General features: G+C 34.7%; 4 protein-coding genes and 1 long non-coding RNA gene across 8 annotated transcripts; all 5 read right to left on the bottom strand.

Annotated features, from left to right (window-relative positions):
* Nucleotides 1-431: 431 nt before the first annotated feature.
* LOC100180468 (c-Myc-binding protein) lies at nucleotides 432-5,008 on the bottom strand. The gene is made up of 5 exons (XM_002127869.4): nucleotides 4,865-5,008; nucleotides 4,732-4,804; nucleotides 4,259-4,307; nucleotides 3,781-3,910; nucleotides 432-923 (listed from the first exon to the last, which is right to left on the bottom strand). The coding sequence occupies exons 1-5, from the start codon at nucleotides 4,877-4,879 to the stop codon at nucleotides 876-878; spliced, it is 315 nt and encodes a 104-aa protein (XP_002127905.1). The 5' UTR covers nucleotides 4,880-5,008; the 3' UTR covers nucleotides 432-875.
* A 160-nt stretch (nucleotides 5,009-5,168) lies between these two features.
* LOC100178100 (protein Hikeshi) lies at nucleotides 5,169-7,964 on the bottom strand. Its single transcript, XM_026837074.1, has 5 exons — nucleotides 7,789-7,964; nucleotides 7,181-7,295; nucleotides 6,801-6,923; nucleotides 6,403-6,473; nucleotides 5,169-5,951 (listed from the first exon to the last, which is right to left on the bottom strand). The coding sequence occupies exons 1-5, from the start codon at nucleotides 7,816-7,818 to the stop codon at nucleotides 5,652-5,654; spliced, it is 639 nt and encodes a 212-aa protein (XP_026692875.1). The 5' UTR covers nucleotides 7,819-7,964; the 3' UTR covers nucleotides 5,169-5,651.
* Nucleotides 7,965-8,073: 109 nt separating this feature from the next.
* Nucleotides 8,074-8,701, bottom strand: LOC113474746. The gene is made up of 2 exons (XR_003396431.1): nucleotides 8,618-8,701; nucleotides 8,074-8,207 (listed from the first exon to the last, which is right to left on the bottom strand). It is a non-coding gene; the product is annotated as an uncharacterized LOC113474746 (long non-coding RNA).
* A 228-nt stretch (nucleotides 8,702-8,929) lies between these two features.
* On the bottom strand, nucleotides 8,930-11,079 carry LOC100177373. The gene is made up of 4 exons (XM_018814404.2): nucleotides 10,852-11,079; nucleotides 10,332-10,571; nucleotides 9,585-9,895; nucleotides 8,930-9,114 (listed from the first exon to the last, which is right to left on the bottom strand). Exons 1-3 carry the CDS (start codon nucleotides 11,047-11,049, stop codon nucleotides 9,737-9,739), a joined length of 597 nt encoding a protein of 198 aa, XP_018669949.1. The 5' UTR covers nucleotides 11,050-11,079; the 3' UTR covers nucleotides 8,930-9,114; nucleotides 9,585-9,736.
* A 5-nt stretch (nucleotides 11,080-11,084) lies between these two features.
* Nucleotides 11,085-17,077, bottom strand: LOC100175037 (ribonuclease H1-like). Of its 4 annotated transcripts, XR_003396424.1 has the most exons (8): nucleotides 16,064-17,077; nucleotides 15,706-15,817; nucleotides 15,291-15,388; nucleotides 14,871-14,973; nucleotides 13,322-14,502; nucleotides 12,965-13,046; nucleotides 12,289-12,430; nucleotides 11,832-11,885 (listed from the first exon to the last, which is right to left on the bottom strand). XR_003396424.1 is itself a non-coding variant. In XM_009862242.3 (4 exons), exons 1-4 carry the CDS (start codon nucleotides 13,689-13,691, stop codon nucleotides 11,631-11,633), a joined length of 846 nt encoding a protein of 281 aa, XP_009860544.1. In that variant the 5' UTR covers nucleotides 13,692-13,759; the 3' UTR covers nucleotides 11,085-11,630. The 4 variants fall into 4 exon arrangements, 2 of the variants coding, with proteins under 2 accessions (XP_009860544.1, XP_002128178.1); XR_003396425.1 differs by lacking the exons at nucleotides 11,832-11,885; nucleotides 12,289-12,430 and having other exon boundaries at nucleotides 12,989-13,043; XM_009862242.3 differs by lacking the exons at nucleotides 14,871-14,973; nucleotides 15,291-15,388; nucleotides 15,706-15,817; nucleotides 16,064-17,077 and having other exon boundaries at nucleotides 11,085-11,885; nucleotides 12,965-13,043; nucleotides 13,322-13,759.
* Between the last annotated feature and the right edge of the window lie 719 nt (nucleotides 17,078-17,796).

Raw genomic sequence — 17,796 nt, 5'->3', positions numbered from 1 at the left:
TCAGCCAGATTCATTTACCTTATGCTCGCTGTCGGGTTATAGCACTTATAACATAGGCGCATTAGACACATTACCACACGCGTTTCCAAACCAAAAAAACACCAACGAAGTCATGATTTGCACAAATTCGTATCTATTAAAATAGTTTACGCGCAGGTGTTTAATTGGTTTTCGTGTTTTAAATTAAGAAAACTAGAAACGATTTAATTCAATCGATGAAAGCGCTTTCCACGAAGTCAACGAATCGATAAGACAGCGAAAGCAATTCGGATGAAGAACGTAAATTAAAATATCTGGCTTCGAAACCGCCGCACCAGCACTCAAAGATTTAACTGCAAGAGTTGTAATTTAGGAATCAGCGGCCTCACGACGCAGCTAAAATTAAATCTGGATTGAATTGATCTGACCATCATTGAAACTCTGCCTCAGGCTGGAGGTTACACTTTACCAGTTTATTTAAAAAATGACGATAACGTAAGAACACCACACACGAAACAATAAACCAATTCCCATTTATATAAACTATAGAAACTTTGCGTATCTTCAAATTTTGGAAGCCAATTTACAAACGCAATAAAATTGTCCATTAAAATTGACAGCAGTAAAACGGCCGTCGAAATATAAAATTCATTTTTAACATGGGCCTCTTAAAATTTAAATCAAAGCAATTTTTAACATTGGTTTGAAACAAAAGGTAGAAAAACAATAAGTGTATGTACAATCACTTATACAGTAATGCATTTACCTTTCCTATCAGAATTGTAAAAGATATTCGAATTTTAAGTTTCATAAAACCGCAATAGAATATAAGTAGTGACGTAAAAATTGACTTCATTTGAAAGACTTTACATAAACATAAAACTCGCAGAAACATTTTACTCCGCTGTGTCATCCTGTGCAACTGAAGGCTCGTATTTCTCAAGCTGAAAATATAAAACAAAAGATTAAAATTAACAAAACAATATGTTATATAAAGTGAAGTCTAAATCTAAAGCTGCACTTCTTATTCATATTCATCCAGGTAATTGCTGTAAAGAATAAACGACACTTACAAATAGATATCTGAATGAATGTAACCTATTTATCCTTGCATAGCAGGGCAACGACATCTTAACACGGATGGTTTATTAATTTAAACACAACTTTGGGTATTTGACAAACAGCAAACACTACAAAACAAAGTAAATGCATTCAAACAAGAAACACAAGTTACTACCAATACTTAAAAACATTTGCAACAATAAGAACGAAACATCTATTGACAATTACACAAGCTTAAAGTTAATTACTCCTTCATTAGTCCATAAGACCAGAGGTCAGAGGATAAGTGGTTCAAGACTTGACGCTGCCACCACTGGGGGCATGTGTCTTTGGCCAGGACACTTAACAGCAATTGCTCCAACCAAGTGGTCAAATAAAGGTTTGACCAAATTGTTGGCAATGCAGAAAAACAACCAATGTAGCAAACAGCCAAGCCAAAACAAATAGCGAACAACTGTTAAATGGCAAAAAGCACGTTTTAAAAGATAAGAAGTTTAAACCTTCAATATTTACGACAATTTACTGAAAAACAATTCCACCAAGCACGCAACTATATTGGTTTCCAGTAAGTCTATGATTTATGAAGCGAATAAACGTTAAGTATTAATAAGACTTTGAGCCAGACGGCTTAAACCACTTGACCACAAGTTAGTCAGTATATGTTGTAACCTTATTTACCCAACACACCATAGCTGATTATCTCACTTTAATCGCTTGTACCTGTGTATGCATAACATTGTTGCCATGTGTTAGTATATTAGCGATTGTTGTATGTATTGTTACACAACCAATGACCTTGCTGTGACATTAGTAATCATATTAACCAAAACTCGTAAAATTTACAATCGGGGACTTTTTCAAGCCAATATTAAACAACAACAATTAATCATACATTGGTAAAAACTACTCTAACAAAAGGAAGCATTAATATAAGTTATTCAACTTTTTTTAAACCAATATTAAACGCAACAATTAATTGTACGTTGGTACCAAAAATAGTAACAGCTAATTTTTACAAATATCTTGGAAAACAAACACGATTGAAATCTTAATGTTTAGCCAGGAGTTTTAATCAAAAAGATAAAATGAGATTTAAATTACTATATTGTAGTCGACAAACTAATAGTTTAAACACCCAAGGTGGCAATCAAACAGAAGTAAGGGATATTGATTTAAATAAACATTCTAATTCTGCTTTACTCAACTATTTACATACACAAGTATTTAAATACAAAATGTGGGCGGACACAAATATATAAGCCACTAATTTAAAGATAACAATTATAATACTTTTATCACGCTTCAAAATCATGTAATTTGAAGAGTCAAGTGTTTATGTCTTATTTATTCTGATCAAAGAAAAAGATGTCAGAACTAAAATATAACAATTTTAACACCTATTTTTAGTTTACTTAAAAATAGCTGTATATATAAATATAAAATATAATAAAAACTATTTATATAAAATAGTTTTTATTATATTTTCCATATTTATTTATCCTGATAAAAGCAGCCTTAATCAGAGGCAGAAAGATAGGTTTAAAATAAAGTTGTAACAGCTTTGTTTTGTTAGGACTTTGGTTTAACAAAACTAGATTAAGATAAAGAAAAGCTGCTATCAATATTTACAAAGATAGAGTGAAGTAAATAAGTTAGATAGGTGAGGCAAAGACCAGACTACAATTTCAATAGTTACGAACATTAAGCGAAAGACTAAGTGAAACCTACGACAGACTTTCATTGGGAAATAATATTTACGACGTCAATATTTATTCATCTGCTGTTGTTTGCTCTACATAAACAAGCCTTGTTTTTATGACTGCATCACTATTTTTGTATTTATGGGAATTTGGTGTTATAAGAATAGAAAGATCAAAGCTATTCATCATATATAGGCCCTTTGTCATATATATTTGCCACAACTTGTAGGAGTATTTTATATTCAGGAAATCACGTCATTCGTTTGTTCAACACCCATATAGTAAAGCATAGGTTACAGTTTAACTTAACAGTTCTGTTTTTACACATTCTACAATATTTTACAAAATACTAATCTTACAAAACCCTGCATTCCTAATTGTTATTTTTCTGTGATTAGTTTTTATCAAAGCGTATTTTAAAGATTGTTTATTGTTTATTTTTTAGTTTTGGATTATGGGCCAACTCTGGGCTAAATCCCAGGTCCCATGGAGCGTCCTAGAATCCCACCCACACGGATAAAAATGAATTAATCTAGACTTTTCTATCAAGGGTGACATCATACGTTTTACCACCCCAGTTATAAAGCTAAAACAGATTTTACCCTGCTGTTAGGTGTCTATACAAATAGGCAGAGCAAAGGAAATTCCTTTACCACATTATTCAATGAGGTTCCCTATGTTTGACAACTATGAGTGTAACTGTATATTAACAATGTCACCCCAGATTTTACCCTGCTGTTAGGTGTCTCTACAAACAAGCAGAGCCAAAGTATATTGCATTCACCAAACTAATCAATGAGTTTCCCTATGTTTGACAACTATGAGTGTAACTGTATTTTAACAATGTCACCCCAGATTTACCCTGCTGTTAGGTGTCTATACAAACAAGCAGAGCCAAAGTATATTGCATACACCACATTAATCAATGAGGTTCCCTATGTTTGACAACTATGAGTTCAACTGTATTTTAACAATGTCACCTCATATTTTAATTTTTAAAACCTGACGCCTACGCCATTATAAAACAACATAAACTCACCCTGGTCTTCAGTTCAATATTTTCATCTGTAAGTTGCGACACCTTTGCCTTCAGTTCAATCACATCTACCTTCAAAGCTTCAACATCCGGTGTTTCAGGTCCGTCTCCACTCAGATGGTGGTTTAAGAACCTTTAATATTCAAGCTAAGGAACTTAAACAGGGGGGGGTGTACAAAAAATTATTAGGAAAGCTGCAGTGTCTTTTTTTCCTACGTATGTTGTGCGCTTTGCACATTTAAAATCCTAATTTTTATCTTACAAAGAAATAAACTTATTGCTTGGTTTACATTGTCAAACAAAATTTAGAATATTTATTACAATTGGTGAAAAAAACTGGGTGATTTTAGCATAATATAAACCTATTATTTATATTGAGTAATTTGTGTATTAAATAAAAAAACATTTCTTATGAGTGAAAGAAAACCACTATTGTAATGTTAACATTACAGATTACATTGATTAATATTAGAAAGGATACTCCAAAGCATTATTTGGTTTTTCTGGTTCTTCATACAGATTCACCAACACTGTAATGCAATTAATATTGTTTATAACATAATTAGCAAAAGTATAAAACAGTTAACTTACTATATACAATGGTTTAAAACCAAATGTATTCTGGTAAGTGAGCAAAACATAGCGAAAAGTTCTCGGCAAAATGTTATTTATTAAAGTCTCCAAAACAAAAATCTTTCACAACCAATATACTCGTGCATATTATATGGGTTGTCATATCGTGTGGTAATTAGGTCAGAGGTCACATAATATACCATTTTAGATTCAGTTAATCACTAATTACAACTTTTAGAAGAGGTTGAACTATTTCCAATTTAGCATAAAACACACACGTTAAAGGTATAATTATTTATTCAAAGGCAAAATACTTTAACTACACATTTAAACATAACTAATCACTTTATTGAGGCATTACTAAATGTTCACAATCTTTACCTTTAGTCAATGCATCAATCACGCCGGCTTTTTCCAAATATTTTCGGAACTCCTCACGTTTTGAATCAGCGGCCTAAAATAATAATTACAAACATTAATTATCATTTAATTAGTAATTAACATAATTACTTACTCTATATGAAGTCATTCTATATTAATCGACTTTAATTCTTCTAAAAATTAAATTAAAAAACAATTTCTTTAGCAGCTGCACTGCCCAGAACAGGAACTAAAACTAAATACCTGCAAGAAAAATCGAGCCTTAAGTCGTGCCGCGCGTAACGCGATTTAATTATCAAAGAACGCTGGAATTTTGAGCGAACTTTACGTTCGTAACCCCGGGAACAGAATTTGCGTAGCGGCGCTTCAATGATTACTTTTGAACTCACTCACGCGTGGATAAAGCGTCGGGGAGCGTTTTTAAAACGAGTTGAACGTTTGATTTGAAAATTCGCGAAAATTTCTTTTCGTGTTACAGCACTATTTAAATTGAAACGACATTGAAAATGAATAAAAATAACATGCTAACTGCATAAAATGTACTGTGTTTACAATATGGTATGAAATTTGATAATGGTATAAACGCATGAAAATATATTTGCTTGCTTAAAATATAAAACTGCAATAACTGTAAAATAACACACAATTTAGCATGAAAAAACTTTTTGTTCACTTTTTGGCTTCGAATTTGGTTTACAGAAAATGCAATTTTAAACAAATAACTAATGAACTCTCTATGGTTCCATACACTAGTGCTTAGTAATGTATCATGGAACTTATCTTAGGCATGATTAATAGTTCTTTATTCTACAAGGTTGAGGCCCTACAGCAGGACACGCCTGATATTTAGGCCAGAGTTGACATATTACCCCAATGATTCCAGGTTGCACTTAACAAAAATGTAAACGAGCAGAAATAATTCACTTTTTCCAAAAGTTAACATCTCTTGAAAGTTTGTTCTGAAATTGTTTCAACCAGTTTTCAAGCACTGATACCGGGATAAAGTTCTGTTCCGTTACGGTGCTTCTAGCATTCACTCCCGTGACCACAGCTTCTGCAATCTCTTGTTTTGAGGTCGAGAATGAAGAAGCAAAGTTGTAAAAACTGAGAATCATTTTGTTGGCAAAGTCATTAAAGGTGTGACCTTCTTCAACAGAGGATCCAGAGGTGGCTGGGACTTGTTGGGCTAGCTGGGTGAGAGGCTCAAGGGAGATTCCAAGCTGATGGGAATGTTGTTAGCATTAGTGGAATGTAATGTTGTGTTTCAATGACCCAACTTTGGTCTATTGCTATGCAGCTTAAAGTGTCACAAAACACCATGATGGCAGGATAGGCAGGTTTACACTAGAGATTCTACACTGCATTAATCAGTAAATATTACAACCAATAAGTTTGATTTGATTTACACGAATGTGTGTCTAACTATTTCTGAAATTTAAAAAAGTTTGGTTCTTATTGTAACTAAGTAATGTACAAATGGTCTGTGTTACATTCATTCATTCATTCATTCATTCATTCATTCATTCATTCATTCATTCATTCATTCATTCATTCATTCATTCATTCATTCATACTGTCTTATAAACTTATTATTGCCTAATGATGTTTAAAATCCATCAAACGCCGCATAGTACCACTATGTTAATACTCTTACAATGATATATTATTCACCTGTGCATGATGTGGTTGCTCAGGGGAAGGGAACGACGACATGTCAGAAAATATGTTTTCATTTGAAGCGCCTGTAAAAACAAAAAAGTTAAAATAAAGTGTAAAAAAATTGGCTGTTTTACTTTATGTATATGGCTATTGTTGTGTAATCCAGCATAAGTGAACAAATATACAGAGAGGGATGTCTTAGAGCTGAACCTATAAGTTAATTTGGACAACAAATCGAATTAACTTATGTCGCAAAACTTTTAAATAAACTGATGTAGCAAAACTTGTATTGTACACTAAAAACTAAAATTCTATGAAAAATAATCAATATTGTCTGAAAAAAATACTTTTACACAACAGATTAAATAAACTAAATCATTACTTAAGTAAACCTATTTGTTATCGAGGACCTTTCTGGAATCCAGATATTTTGAATATGGACGATGGTTTCTGGTTTGTGATGTGCCCAATAAGTTGCCACCCCGATTCCCCGTTCTTTGATGGCCAGTTCATGTACACAGCTCCTCCAACACCTGTGTTATGTTTGATCATATTATGTTAAATGGGTGTCAACTAAGCTTTAAAGTAATATGAACTGCATTTCCCTCAGGTTAGCTTTAATATAATTGAACAGAATAAAAATATAGCTGGGACTATGACTAGTAATGCAGCAAGGAAATGAAACCCAAGAAATATTACTCTGTCTCTGTTTTTATTTTCTCAATTTCTTACCATGAAAAGAAGATACTTAACTCATACCAATTATTCCCCACAAATAATAAGTTTTTACCTTCTGGAAAAGCTTGTTGTCCCGTCATGAACACCACAATATGATTAACATTGTCGAGATCCATCAACGTAAACATGAACTTTGTTTCGTCAATTGCGTTTAAATCAGTTTGAACCTGCAAATAGTATAATTATATATAAACCATAAATCCGAAAGAGCTTTTGGCAATTTATTTCTAAGTGGGCAAGGTTTTTTCGAGGACCTGGGATTCAAGCCAGATTTGCCAATAAAGGTCTTTTGGAAATTGTTTGTTTTGTAATCTTAAAGAACTGACGTTTCATCTGCCATTTGAGAGAAATCATCAACACTAAGTTAAGTATCTTGTCCGAAAGACAAATAACGTTTACAATAATAGCAACGCTGCACCAGAAGCTTGATAAATAGTTTAAGTTTACTGGAACAGCGTTATGGTTTTTAATAGCTTTGTTATCTGAATTTACTTATAATTACTTCAGTTCAGCTCTCAGAACCCAGACGTGCATTAAACATAGAACTAAAACATCTAGCATACTTAACACATTGAACAGTTTAATTAAAACAGGGTATATTCTGTTACAAACAACTCAAAAGTTATTAAAACGAAAAACAAACATCGTTAAGCAACTTACCAAACGACCGGCAATTATAACAGCAAACATCGTGGCCCTCTGATAAAAACGTTCTCTGCAGTACTTAAGTAATACACGCTCTTTTTGCTGATTAACTGCCACTCAGACCCGTTACTTTAAAGACTTTTTACACACTTTGCAGCAAGCTAGAAACACATGTGCACTTGTTGTTCTATTTCAACCAAGGGGTATTTAAACTATAGTACAAAACTTGTAGCACCACGCGCTTTGTTACGATCTAAAACTAACTCCATGGTCCCGCAAAACAATATCAAAGTTAATTTATTTGGTTTTGTAAATTTTTATTGTGAATTGATTATACGTCAAGTTTGAGCATTTTAACATCTTTCCGAATAAGATCAAATATTTCAGCGTACATGTTGTCCAGGTCGTCGTTCTTCATGTTGTAACTTCTATGACTGGTTAAAGTTAATGCAAGAATTAAAACACAGAACAGGTAACTAAACAGATGAAATGGTTTATCAAGAATTAAACATATTTTTTGTATAAATTAATTGTAAACTGTGGAGCAGGTGGTTTTTGAACCATAGTAACTTGTAAGCAGACATGATGTGAATGAAACGGAACACCCGCGTTATAACGACTGATGTCTCCCCGCAACGAGATGACATTTAAGTTACAGTAGGGCTATGTAGTTGTAGTAGGATGGGACGTGTTCTCATTCTCTTCACACGTCTGATTTGGTAGTAAACAAAGAATATTTACAGAATATATAACCGTATCCTCACGACTATAAAATAACGTTGTTAATTGTTAAAAACACCACTAGGAAATGTAGATTTTAAGAGCCATAGGTATCCCATCTTACCCCACAGTATTATAGATTCATCAATTAGACGCGTGGCATCAACAGCATACACACATAACAATAACACACCTTGCTGTATTCCGTGTTCGTGCAATCGAACAACCTTCACGTACGACGAAAAACAGAACAAGAACGAAGACTGTTAACTTTGCAAACATTGTAGGCGTTTAACGAACAAAACGAACCGTTGCGATGACAATCGTTTATAAAGAGCTAGAACTACGTAGCTACTTTTCCAATAAATGCACTTGTTTTGCTTATTTGTCTTGATAATTCTGGATAATCAACTGTTATTTCCAATAATTAGTTCTGTTTCCCATACAATGATGTGTTGCCAAAACATTCTTGTTGAAATTATTGTCTCAAAATCGATAATGTAATTATAATAACAATAACAACAACTTTTATTTGTCTCTTCGATTACGGTAGCGAAGGTTTTAGAATATTAAAATAGCAGAAAAAACAATTACGACAAAACGACATTGGTTAAAACATGCCTTAACACCGCGGTTCCCAAAGTGGGCGCCGCGGCGCACTAGTGCGCCGACGCAACTCGTCAAGTGCGCCGTGAAAATTTGCAGAAACATTTCCAATTTAGCATGGTCGAGATAATTGATTTGTATTAATATTTTATTGCAATATAAATTGTTGTTTTATATAAAAATCCAACGTGTTTGTTCAATAATAAAATTTAAAAAGTTTGTTTTCGCATTTCTATCTGTACAGTAGATTTGTATATTACGTAACAATGCCAATTATTTCTTTCGGTTTGCAATAATCATGTCCAGACTGTGGTACAACACTTTTCATATGCTAAGTTTCATATGCTTAAACGAGCCTAATCTTAAAATACACGATAAAACTGTAAAAATGCGTTTTTATTTCTAAGACCTTTGGCTAAGTGCGCCGCAAACATTTTGAATAGCTCAAGTGGCGCCGGGTGAAAAAAAAGTTTGGGAACCACTGCCTTAACAGTTAAAAACACATGGTGGGGTGGGGAAATATGGGACACCTTTAGCACAAAATACACAAGCATCCTTAGAAGGTGTCCCATCCCACCCTAATGTACCTACATTTTATTAAAAGTAAGAATGCAACAACATATTTAGAAACCATTATTCACTTTTTTCTTTCAAGTTTTAAAAACCTCCATTTTCGAACCCAAATGCAAAACCTGGCATCGTCAGTTTTCTCAACGTCCATGATTTCAATTCTTTTAACTTTTACTTCACCTTCAGTGACTTCTAGCACAATATCAACCAAGTCTCCTGTTTTCACCTGGTGGAAATATGGTTGTTTAGAATAGGAATGTGTATAGTAGGGCGGGGGTAATATGGGACATCTTTAGCTGATAATATTTAAATATCCTGACCGTGTTTTAATCAATTAACTACGGTCTATTAGAGTCGGGACGAAACGGTTTTATAATTCTGTGAATGTTCTTTGTTTGCTGAGAAATTGGACAAGCAAATAATATGAAAAGGTGTCCCCCCACCCTATCATATAACACTTGGTCACAAATCAAAAGGGTAGATTTAGTTGTAATGATTCTGCGCATTGATTTTAAATAAAAACATGAATAAATAGAATTCTCATTTTTATCTGTATGGTTGTCGGTTGATAATTTTAACAATCCATAATGAACCATTTGGTTGAAACGATTACGGTTTGTTGTCCAAAGTCACATATTGGTAGCAACTTTGTCACATCATACCTTGGTAGACCTCTTTATCACCCTTTCATGATTCAACCTCAAACTTGTCGAGAAAAACAAATTTTTCGCTTCCTGTGCGCTCAGCTGGAACGCTTGTCGTAAAACTTTCAATAAACGCGCTGAGTCGACCATGATGCGGTGATCCTTGTAACCACGGTGATGAAGATTCGGGGGAAAGGTGGGTTGTTTGTTGATTATGACATTATCATTGTCATTGTCATCTGTGTTCCAGAAGCTTGCCTGGAATATATGATGTCATGGTTTGTTGTTAATGAAGATTATTTGAATGCATGATGGTTTGATTTATTCAAGTACCACTGGAGTAAAATATATAATTGTAAGTGCATTAGCTGAATGAATATAACTTACATTCTCACATGGCGTGACATTCGTTATAACACAGCCTATACAAGTGTTCTGTTTCATACACCTGGTAAAAAATAAAAACATTTGTTTTGGCCTTTAAAAACCCACCATGCTATTCATTAAAACTAAATAACAAGATAACAGCAGAAATTACCTTTCGCAAGCTTTGTACGCGCTGTGCATCAAACCAGCTGATACACTGTGTTGTAGTTTTGGATAAGGAATAAAAGCTTCTTGTTTTTATTCTTTGCAGATGCAGTAATGTTGTTGTTGTTGTTGTTGTTGTTGTTGTTGGGATAAATGAAACAGAATGAATTAAAAATTTACTTTTTCTAAGAAACCTAACCAACATAGCATGTAACCTGCTATATATTACTGTGGTAACCCTGTAAGAATTTAGTTAAATAAAGCAGTGACATGTCATAGTATTTCAACAAAATATGAAAACATGATGTAACATTATATCAGTGCTTATAAATCCCTGGGTCATCATTTGATTGCGTAATACAGTTGTTCACAAACTATTTTGATTATTTTTGTAACAATCATTTTAGGTAAAGAAAAGTGTTTGAAATGTAGTTTTTTGAAATGAAAAAGCCAAAACTTGGTTATTCATTTATGCTTTCCAAAAAAATTAATTTAATTTCAAATGTTTAAAGTTAAGAAGCACTGAATAGGAATTGTGTGATGGCAGCATCAACATTAGGAGCAAAAAACGGCACAGTAGAAATACGATAACAGAGTTGTGAAAAATTCACCAAACAGCAAAACATTTCACTTAACAAAGCAAATTGAAAAATTGAAAATAAGTATTGTAGAAAAAAGTAAAAAATAAATCGCCAGAAGCTTAATCACACTTAGTTTTAACATTGTAAGAACAAAACAATATTTCAACAGAAAAGACAATTTCTAAAGTATCAAACATACCAAAGTTTACCCAATGTTCAGTAAGTACGGCATTGTCGCTCCCTGCACGGCCAACTTATCCGCCATTTCGTTTCCATAGTTACCACGATGGCCAAAAACGTGCTCAAATTTAACGTTTATTTTTTTCATGTTTTTTAACATTTCTTGAAACTCAACCTTATGAATTACAGGTTTCCCGTCAGCCTTAACCCAACCTTTCCTAATCCAACCTTGCACCCACTTCGTTATACAATCGATCACAAATTTGGAATCTGTTCGAATCTGTGGTTAAATGGGGGTTAACACACATGGTTATAAAGTGTAATAACATATTCTATAAGGGTGCGGGCTGTAGCATGTCCGGAGACCTGTAGGCTGGGATGTAGCTTTATTTTCCCAACACCCAAGGAGCTAGCAGAACATAGATTCATTCTATAGTTTTAGTGTCTTGTTATCCCTGGGCTATAGGTCTATTACCAATTGATTGCTATACCATTACTCCAACAGCCAGGGTGATACTATCTAGACCGAGGGACAGGGGTTAATAATATTAGGCTAATTTCACAGCCTAATAAATGTTTTTGTTTAGTTAAACCAAAGAATGTTTACTTTATTGGTCCAATTATTATGTCATCAATTTACCGGACACCTAACATTACATTATGCATAGCAACAGCAAAATTACCAATAGTTGTTTATGACCAACATCAATGGCTTGTTTTATAGCTTTGTTCACGGCTGCTATTTCAGCTCTTTGGTTCGTAGGGATACCAGGGAGTCTGGCTGAAAAGTTCAGTTTATGGTCATCACCCCACCACACACCATATCTATGGAACATGGGTGTTTGAAGGTTAGTGCAAAGTAATTGGATTTTGAAAAGAGGAATCATATTTTATAAATTGGAACCAAGAAGTTTTGATGCTTCTCTTTGTACTTTGTTTGCCATTCATAGTATTTCACAATTATGATATTGGCAAAATGCCATAGCAAAAGCTAAGACTGCATTTAAAGCTTAAACCAGTCAACTGGTGGCTTTAGTTTACCTTACACATGCAAATATAGTCTACTAATAAGCTTGACCACTAATTTCTAATATACTTGTGTAGAGTATTTGAGTCACACTAACCAGGGGTATTATAGTAGGGTGTGGGAAGATGAGACACTTTTATAGCTCATAATATTTAAATATCCTGAACTTGGTTTAAACAATTAACAACGGTCTATGGGAGTTGTGAGGATATGGTTTTATAATTCATTTAATGTTCTTTGTTTACTACAAATGGGAGAAGAAAATAGAGTAAAAAGTTGTCCCATTTCCCCCCACCCTGCTACACATAGTTATTATCAAAGCTCCCTCTTACCCAGCTCTGCTTCCTTTCCTTCCATTTTTAGAGCAAGCACCATCAGTGTAAACAACAGGGCAACTACCATCGGATGAATCTGCTACAAGGTATACAACATGAGTGGGTGACAAAATTGTATAAATACTGAGTGGGGGAGGGGGGAGCAGTAGTGTGATACACAAACCCCGAAAACAAATTTATCTTGGTAGGCTATAAAATATTTACAAACTGCAAAGTGTAAATTTATACAAGGAAAGTATTTTTCTGCTATATTCAATTTTAATGCTACTTGGGTCATAAACTAGATGAATTGGTCGAGTATATACTTTTCATATATATTTTACAAATATTTGTTTATTTATAACTTAAACTTACCATTAGTTGGCTGATCGTTCGTTTTTTGAACTTTTCCAAAACGAGAATTTGAATCGGGTTTTACTTTTCGTTTGCGCGATACAATTGAGCTTTGTGGAATATTATTTGGCTTTGATTCTTTTGCAGAATTGTCGGCCAATTCATCTTTAAAAATGTCCAAAATATCGGATTTATCTTTGCTTAGTTCGGTTCCTGTATGCGCGAAGTAAGACGCTTCGTCTTTGTTGGAAAACTTTTTATATTTTGCGCCTTTAAACTTAGAAACTTGCGCCAGGCATTCAGGCCACGTATCGTAAACACCTGGCGATTTCCCGATGTGTACAGCATAAAACGATTTCATGATTGCAGTTCTTATACAGCAGCGTAGCATAACACTGTACACGCAAGTGGTGAAACACCTACGGTGAATAATGCAGAATGAAGAAAAAAATTGCGAGCCCAAGTTTATATACCGGACATAGAAACCTTATAAATAAAGGGGACGAATAGTTTAAACTTTAAATGTATTCACGTTTGTATTCATAGCGCAATTTTTAATCCACTAAACAAAGAAATGGATGAAAAAGCAAAAGGAAAAGTAAATTTTCTAATATTCACAGTGAAAATAAATATGTTGCTTCAAATTTTCTGAAGAATTTTTAAATTTCTAGATTTTGGTCAGCAGCATAATATTGCACTATGTGACGTCACAAAATAATATCGCGGTAATGGAACATAGAGTTAAAGAGTTGAACATATGACGTCACAATCTTATATAAGACGTGAATATGCAATAGATGACGTAACATTCTAAAATATGACGTCACAATCTTGGTTTTCTAGAGCGTGCACCAATCGGAAATAAGCTTTGTTCGGAGAATAAGGAGAAATAATTTCCTCACACTCCCTCCTCCATCGCTCCTCCTCCGTTTGTTTCTTTATTATATTCTCGGAGGCAAAAATATCTTCACAAAAGTAGTCGGACATCGGCGTGACGTAGAAACCACGTTTTTCGTAATTCTCGTAAAGTTCGAACGGTGTGACGTCTTCTAACATTATCTGGTACCCGCTTGATGGTATGACGTCATCAGGTTCGAAGCAAGATTTAACCGGAAGGAAAGTGGGCGGGGCAACTCTGCGAAGATTCTGATTGGATGGCTCTTCAAAACACGAATCAACAGCGACCTCTCGCGGCGGAGTTTCTGAAAATACAAAAATAAAATTATGTATGTGAATGAATGTAACTTATATATCCTCGCGTGGCCGGAAAACGACAGTCGTTATAACACGGGTGTTCTGTTTCATACACCTCGTGCCCGCTTACGAGTTACTATGTACGTTACTTTGTTAGTGAACAATAACAAAAAACGTGGCTGCTAAAAATCCGATTTTCTTTTATATTGGCTATAACTTTGTCGTAACAGTGACCGAAGAGACAAAATAAAAAAAAACAAATATCGAACGGTTGTGATTTTTAAATTACGTCCTGACATTTAAGTCACTTGTTTTTGTCTAAACAAATGAATTTAAATTAAAGTAATAATAAGTAATTATAACGTAATAATCTCACCAGGAACCGTCTTCGATTTATAATTGTTCAGTTTTGTGACGTCATTTAAGGCGTCGGAATCGTGGAGCTCGAAAAAGTCAAGGACGCTCTGATGACGTGATACCTGGGGTTGACGAATAAATGCAACTTATCCTCGCATGACGGGGCAACGACAGTCGTTATACCACGGGTGTTATGTTTCGTAAACCTCGTGCCTGTTTACTAGTTACCACGTATGGAAGTTGTGATAGTTAGTCTGGGTTGGGGCAATTGTTGTGTCTTACCCACGGATACAGTTTCTCACAATGGTAGCAGCGTACTAAATATACGCATGCGCTACTGTTTTATATTCTGGGTATAACGTAAACGTATTTATTTAAACCTAAAGTAAAGGCTTGACTTAACGCCTAAGGTTACATAACGTTTGCAATCTAACCAAACCTGTGCAGGCAGTTTGATGAGAACTCGTAGAAAGGAATCGACGGTTGCTTGGTTTCGAACCATTAGTTTGAATGAACTCCAATCAAAGAAACCACGCGCTGTAAAAGGTTTTGATTGAAAACGTCTCTTAGAGAAATGGGCACAACTTTTAAAGTTAAACACATATTAGTCTTCTTCTGATGTTGCTATCAGACGTGGTATAACTTTGAAACTACTATTGTGGCTAAATCTCAGGTCCCAGCATGGTGTGCCTTGCTGTAAGACCTCACCCCTATAGAATAGAAATGTTATATATTATAAAAGAGACAGAGAAATTGCTGGTTTTAATTTTATGCCAAAGGAGAAGTTTTCTCAATTATATCATGCCTGGCCCCAACAGCATCAGAATAATATGTATTTAAAAGTCACAACTAACCTGGGACTTTCGGCAAATCTTTCAGAAACCTCAGCTTTGCGTTTTTATCGCTGGCGATCAAACGGTAGATCAAGTTGTAGAACTGAGTTATTTCGTTGTAGTTTCGTTGAATCTGTAAAACACGGGTGAAAGTTAGGTGTTTATATTCAAGTGGTTGTATTTATTTCATTGTTGACTGGGCAATGAAGTTGGGCGCATGTTCAATACATTTCTATATGGGCGAGGTCTTACAGCGAGGTACGCCATGCAACCTGAAAGTTAGGTCAAAGTTGGCCTGTTATACCCTAGCATTTCCTTCAAAAACGTCCCGGAACCCCCGACAAAAAGCACTAAACATTTAGCAAAACTTTTAACGAACCTTGTGCTCTCTTGTATCTGACCACGTGACCCCGATGACGTATGTCCATGTGTTGTGACGTGTCTCTGACGTAATAACCTCCATAATATCGAGAACCGTCACTCGTTGAACGAACACGTTTGTCAGTGACGTACTCATGCATAACGATGACGCCATGACGTCACTGTTACGTCAGTATGACGTCACTTCTTCGTCAGTATGACGTCATTAGCCCATTATATCTCAAATATAAGTCACGTACTGCAGAAACTAGCAAGAAATGCTCAACGAAGCTTATATCTAATAAGACACCTATATGTATGTTATGCTTATCAATAGAGCTGAGTTAACATAAAGGCGTCTTATTTATTCTGTGAAAGTGAGGTTCTTACAGCTCGGCAATGAATCTGAATATATCTATACTAGTCCAAAAGGTGTCTAAGTAAAACATTATATTACAATACACCAGCAACCTATATTTAATGCAATGTGTAGTTACTGTATATACTTAAATACACCTTCAGCATATATAGCACCCAAGTTTTACTACTATTAGAAAACCCTATCTTCACGATTCCCATAGACCGTTGTTAATTGTTTAAAACGCGATCAAAATATTTAGATAATATGTGCTAGAAGTGTCCCGTTTTCTCCCGCCCCACTATATCTAAGTACACGTCTATAATAACAGCATATACAGCACCGTCCACACCAGCCTTATCTAACCAATACAAAGTTACTCCGGCACCCGACTGCAGGTTCAATATTGATCCGAATCCCTGGAGTCCAGACCACGTGACAACTAACATGGCCGGTGATCGAAATTCGCCCAGTACGTCACAATTATCAATTATTACGAAGTACTGTGACGTAGTTGATCTAAATGAATTTCTTGAATGTGAAAAACGCGACGTAAAGTTTAATTAAACAATTCGCATCGACTGCTTGTTCAAGAATGTTAAGTCTAACTAATATTCTGTCTGTATGTTACTGTGGGGCAAGATGGATAGCGTTGGCATATATGTCCCATATTTCCTAATCATGTTTTTAACAATTGACAACGCTACATTAGAGTCGTGAGGATATGGTTATACAATTCTATTAATAGGTTTTGCTTGCTACCAAATGAGACAAGAAAATATAATAAATACATGGACCACCTTACCTCATCCTACCTGTGCCATCTTACCCCAACCATAAAATAAGCGCGATAAATGGTAAACTGCATTAAACTAATTCTGGCTTGAAAGTTTCTTATATGTCTTGTCTTTGCTGCAAAACGCATTATTATGCAATAGTGACGTAACAATACAAGATTGTTTGTTACGTTTACAGACAATGGGCCAACACATGTGTCTGTGACGTGTCAATGGATCAATAAAGTGAATGTTTCAAAGCGAAACTCGCCCGAAACGTGGTGGTTGAATTAGAATCGTAAGAAATGCTGAGATTTAAGTAAAATGTTAAGCTGTTGTGTTTTAGTGTGTGATATTACTGTGGGACAAGATGATTAAGGTTAACACAGAATATCCTATGTTTCCTGATCGCGTTTTAAATAATTAACAACGCTCTTTTCTTAGAGTCGTGAGGATGCGGTTATATATTTCTATAAATATTCTTTACTTGCTACCAAATGGGACGATACAAGAGAACATGTCCCATCTTACCCCACCTCACTGTTTGAATGAATGTAACTTTTTTAAATAGCGGTTTAAGTTATTTGTTCACATAACTATTGCATTCATGGATGTCAA

The sequence above is a fragment of the Ciona intestinalis genome, chromosome 12 (assembly GCF_000224145.3).
Source record: "Ciona intestinalis chromosome 12, KH, whole genome shotgun sequence".
Classification (NCBI taxonomy): domain Eukaryota; kingdom Metazoa; phylum Chordata; class Ascidiacea; order Phlebobranchia; family Cionidae; genus Ciona; species Ciona intestinalis.
This window is presented reverse-complemented; position numbering and strand designations above follow the sequence as displayed.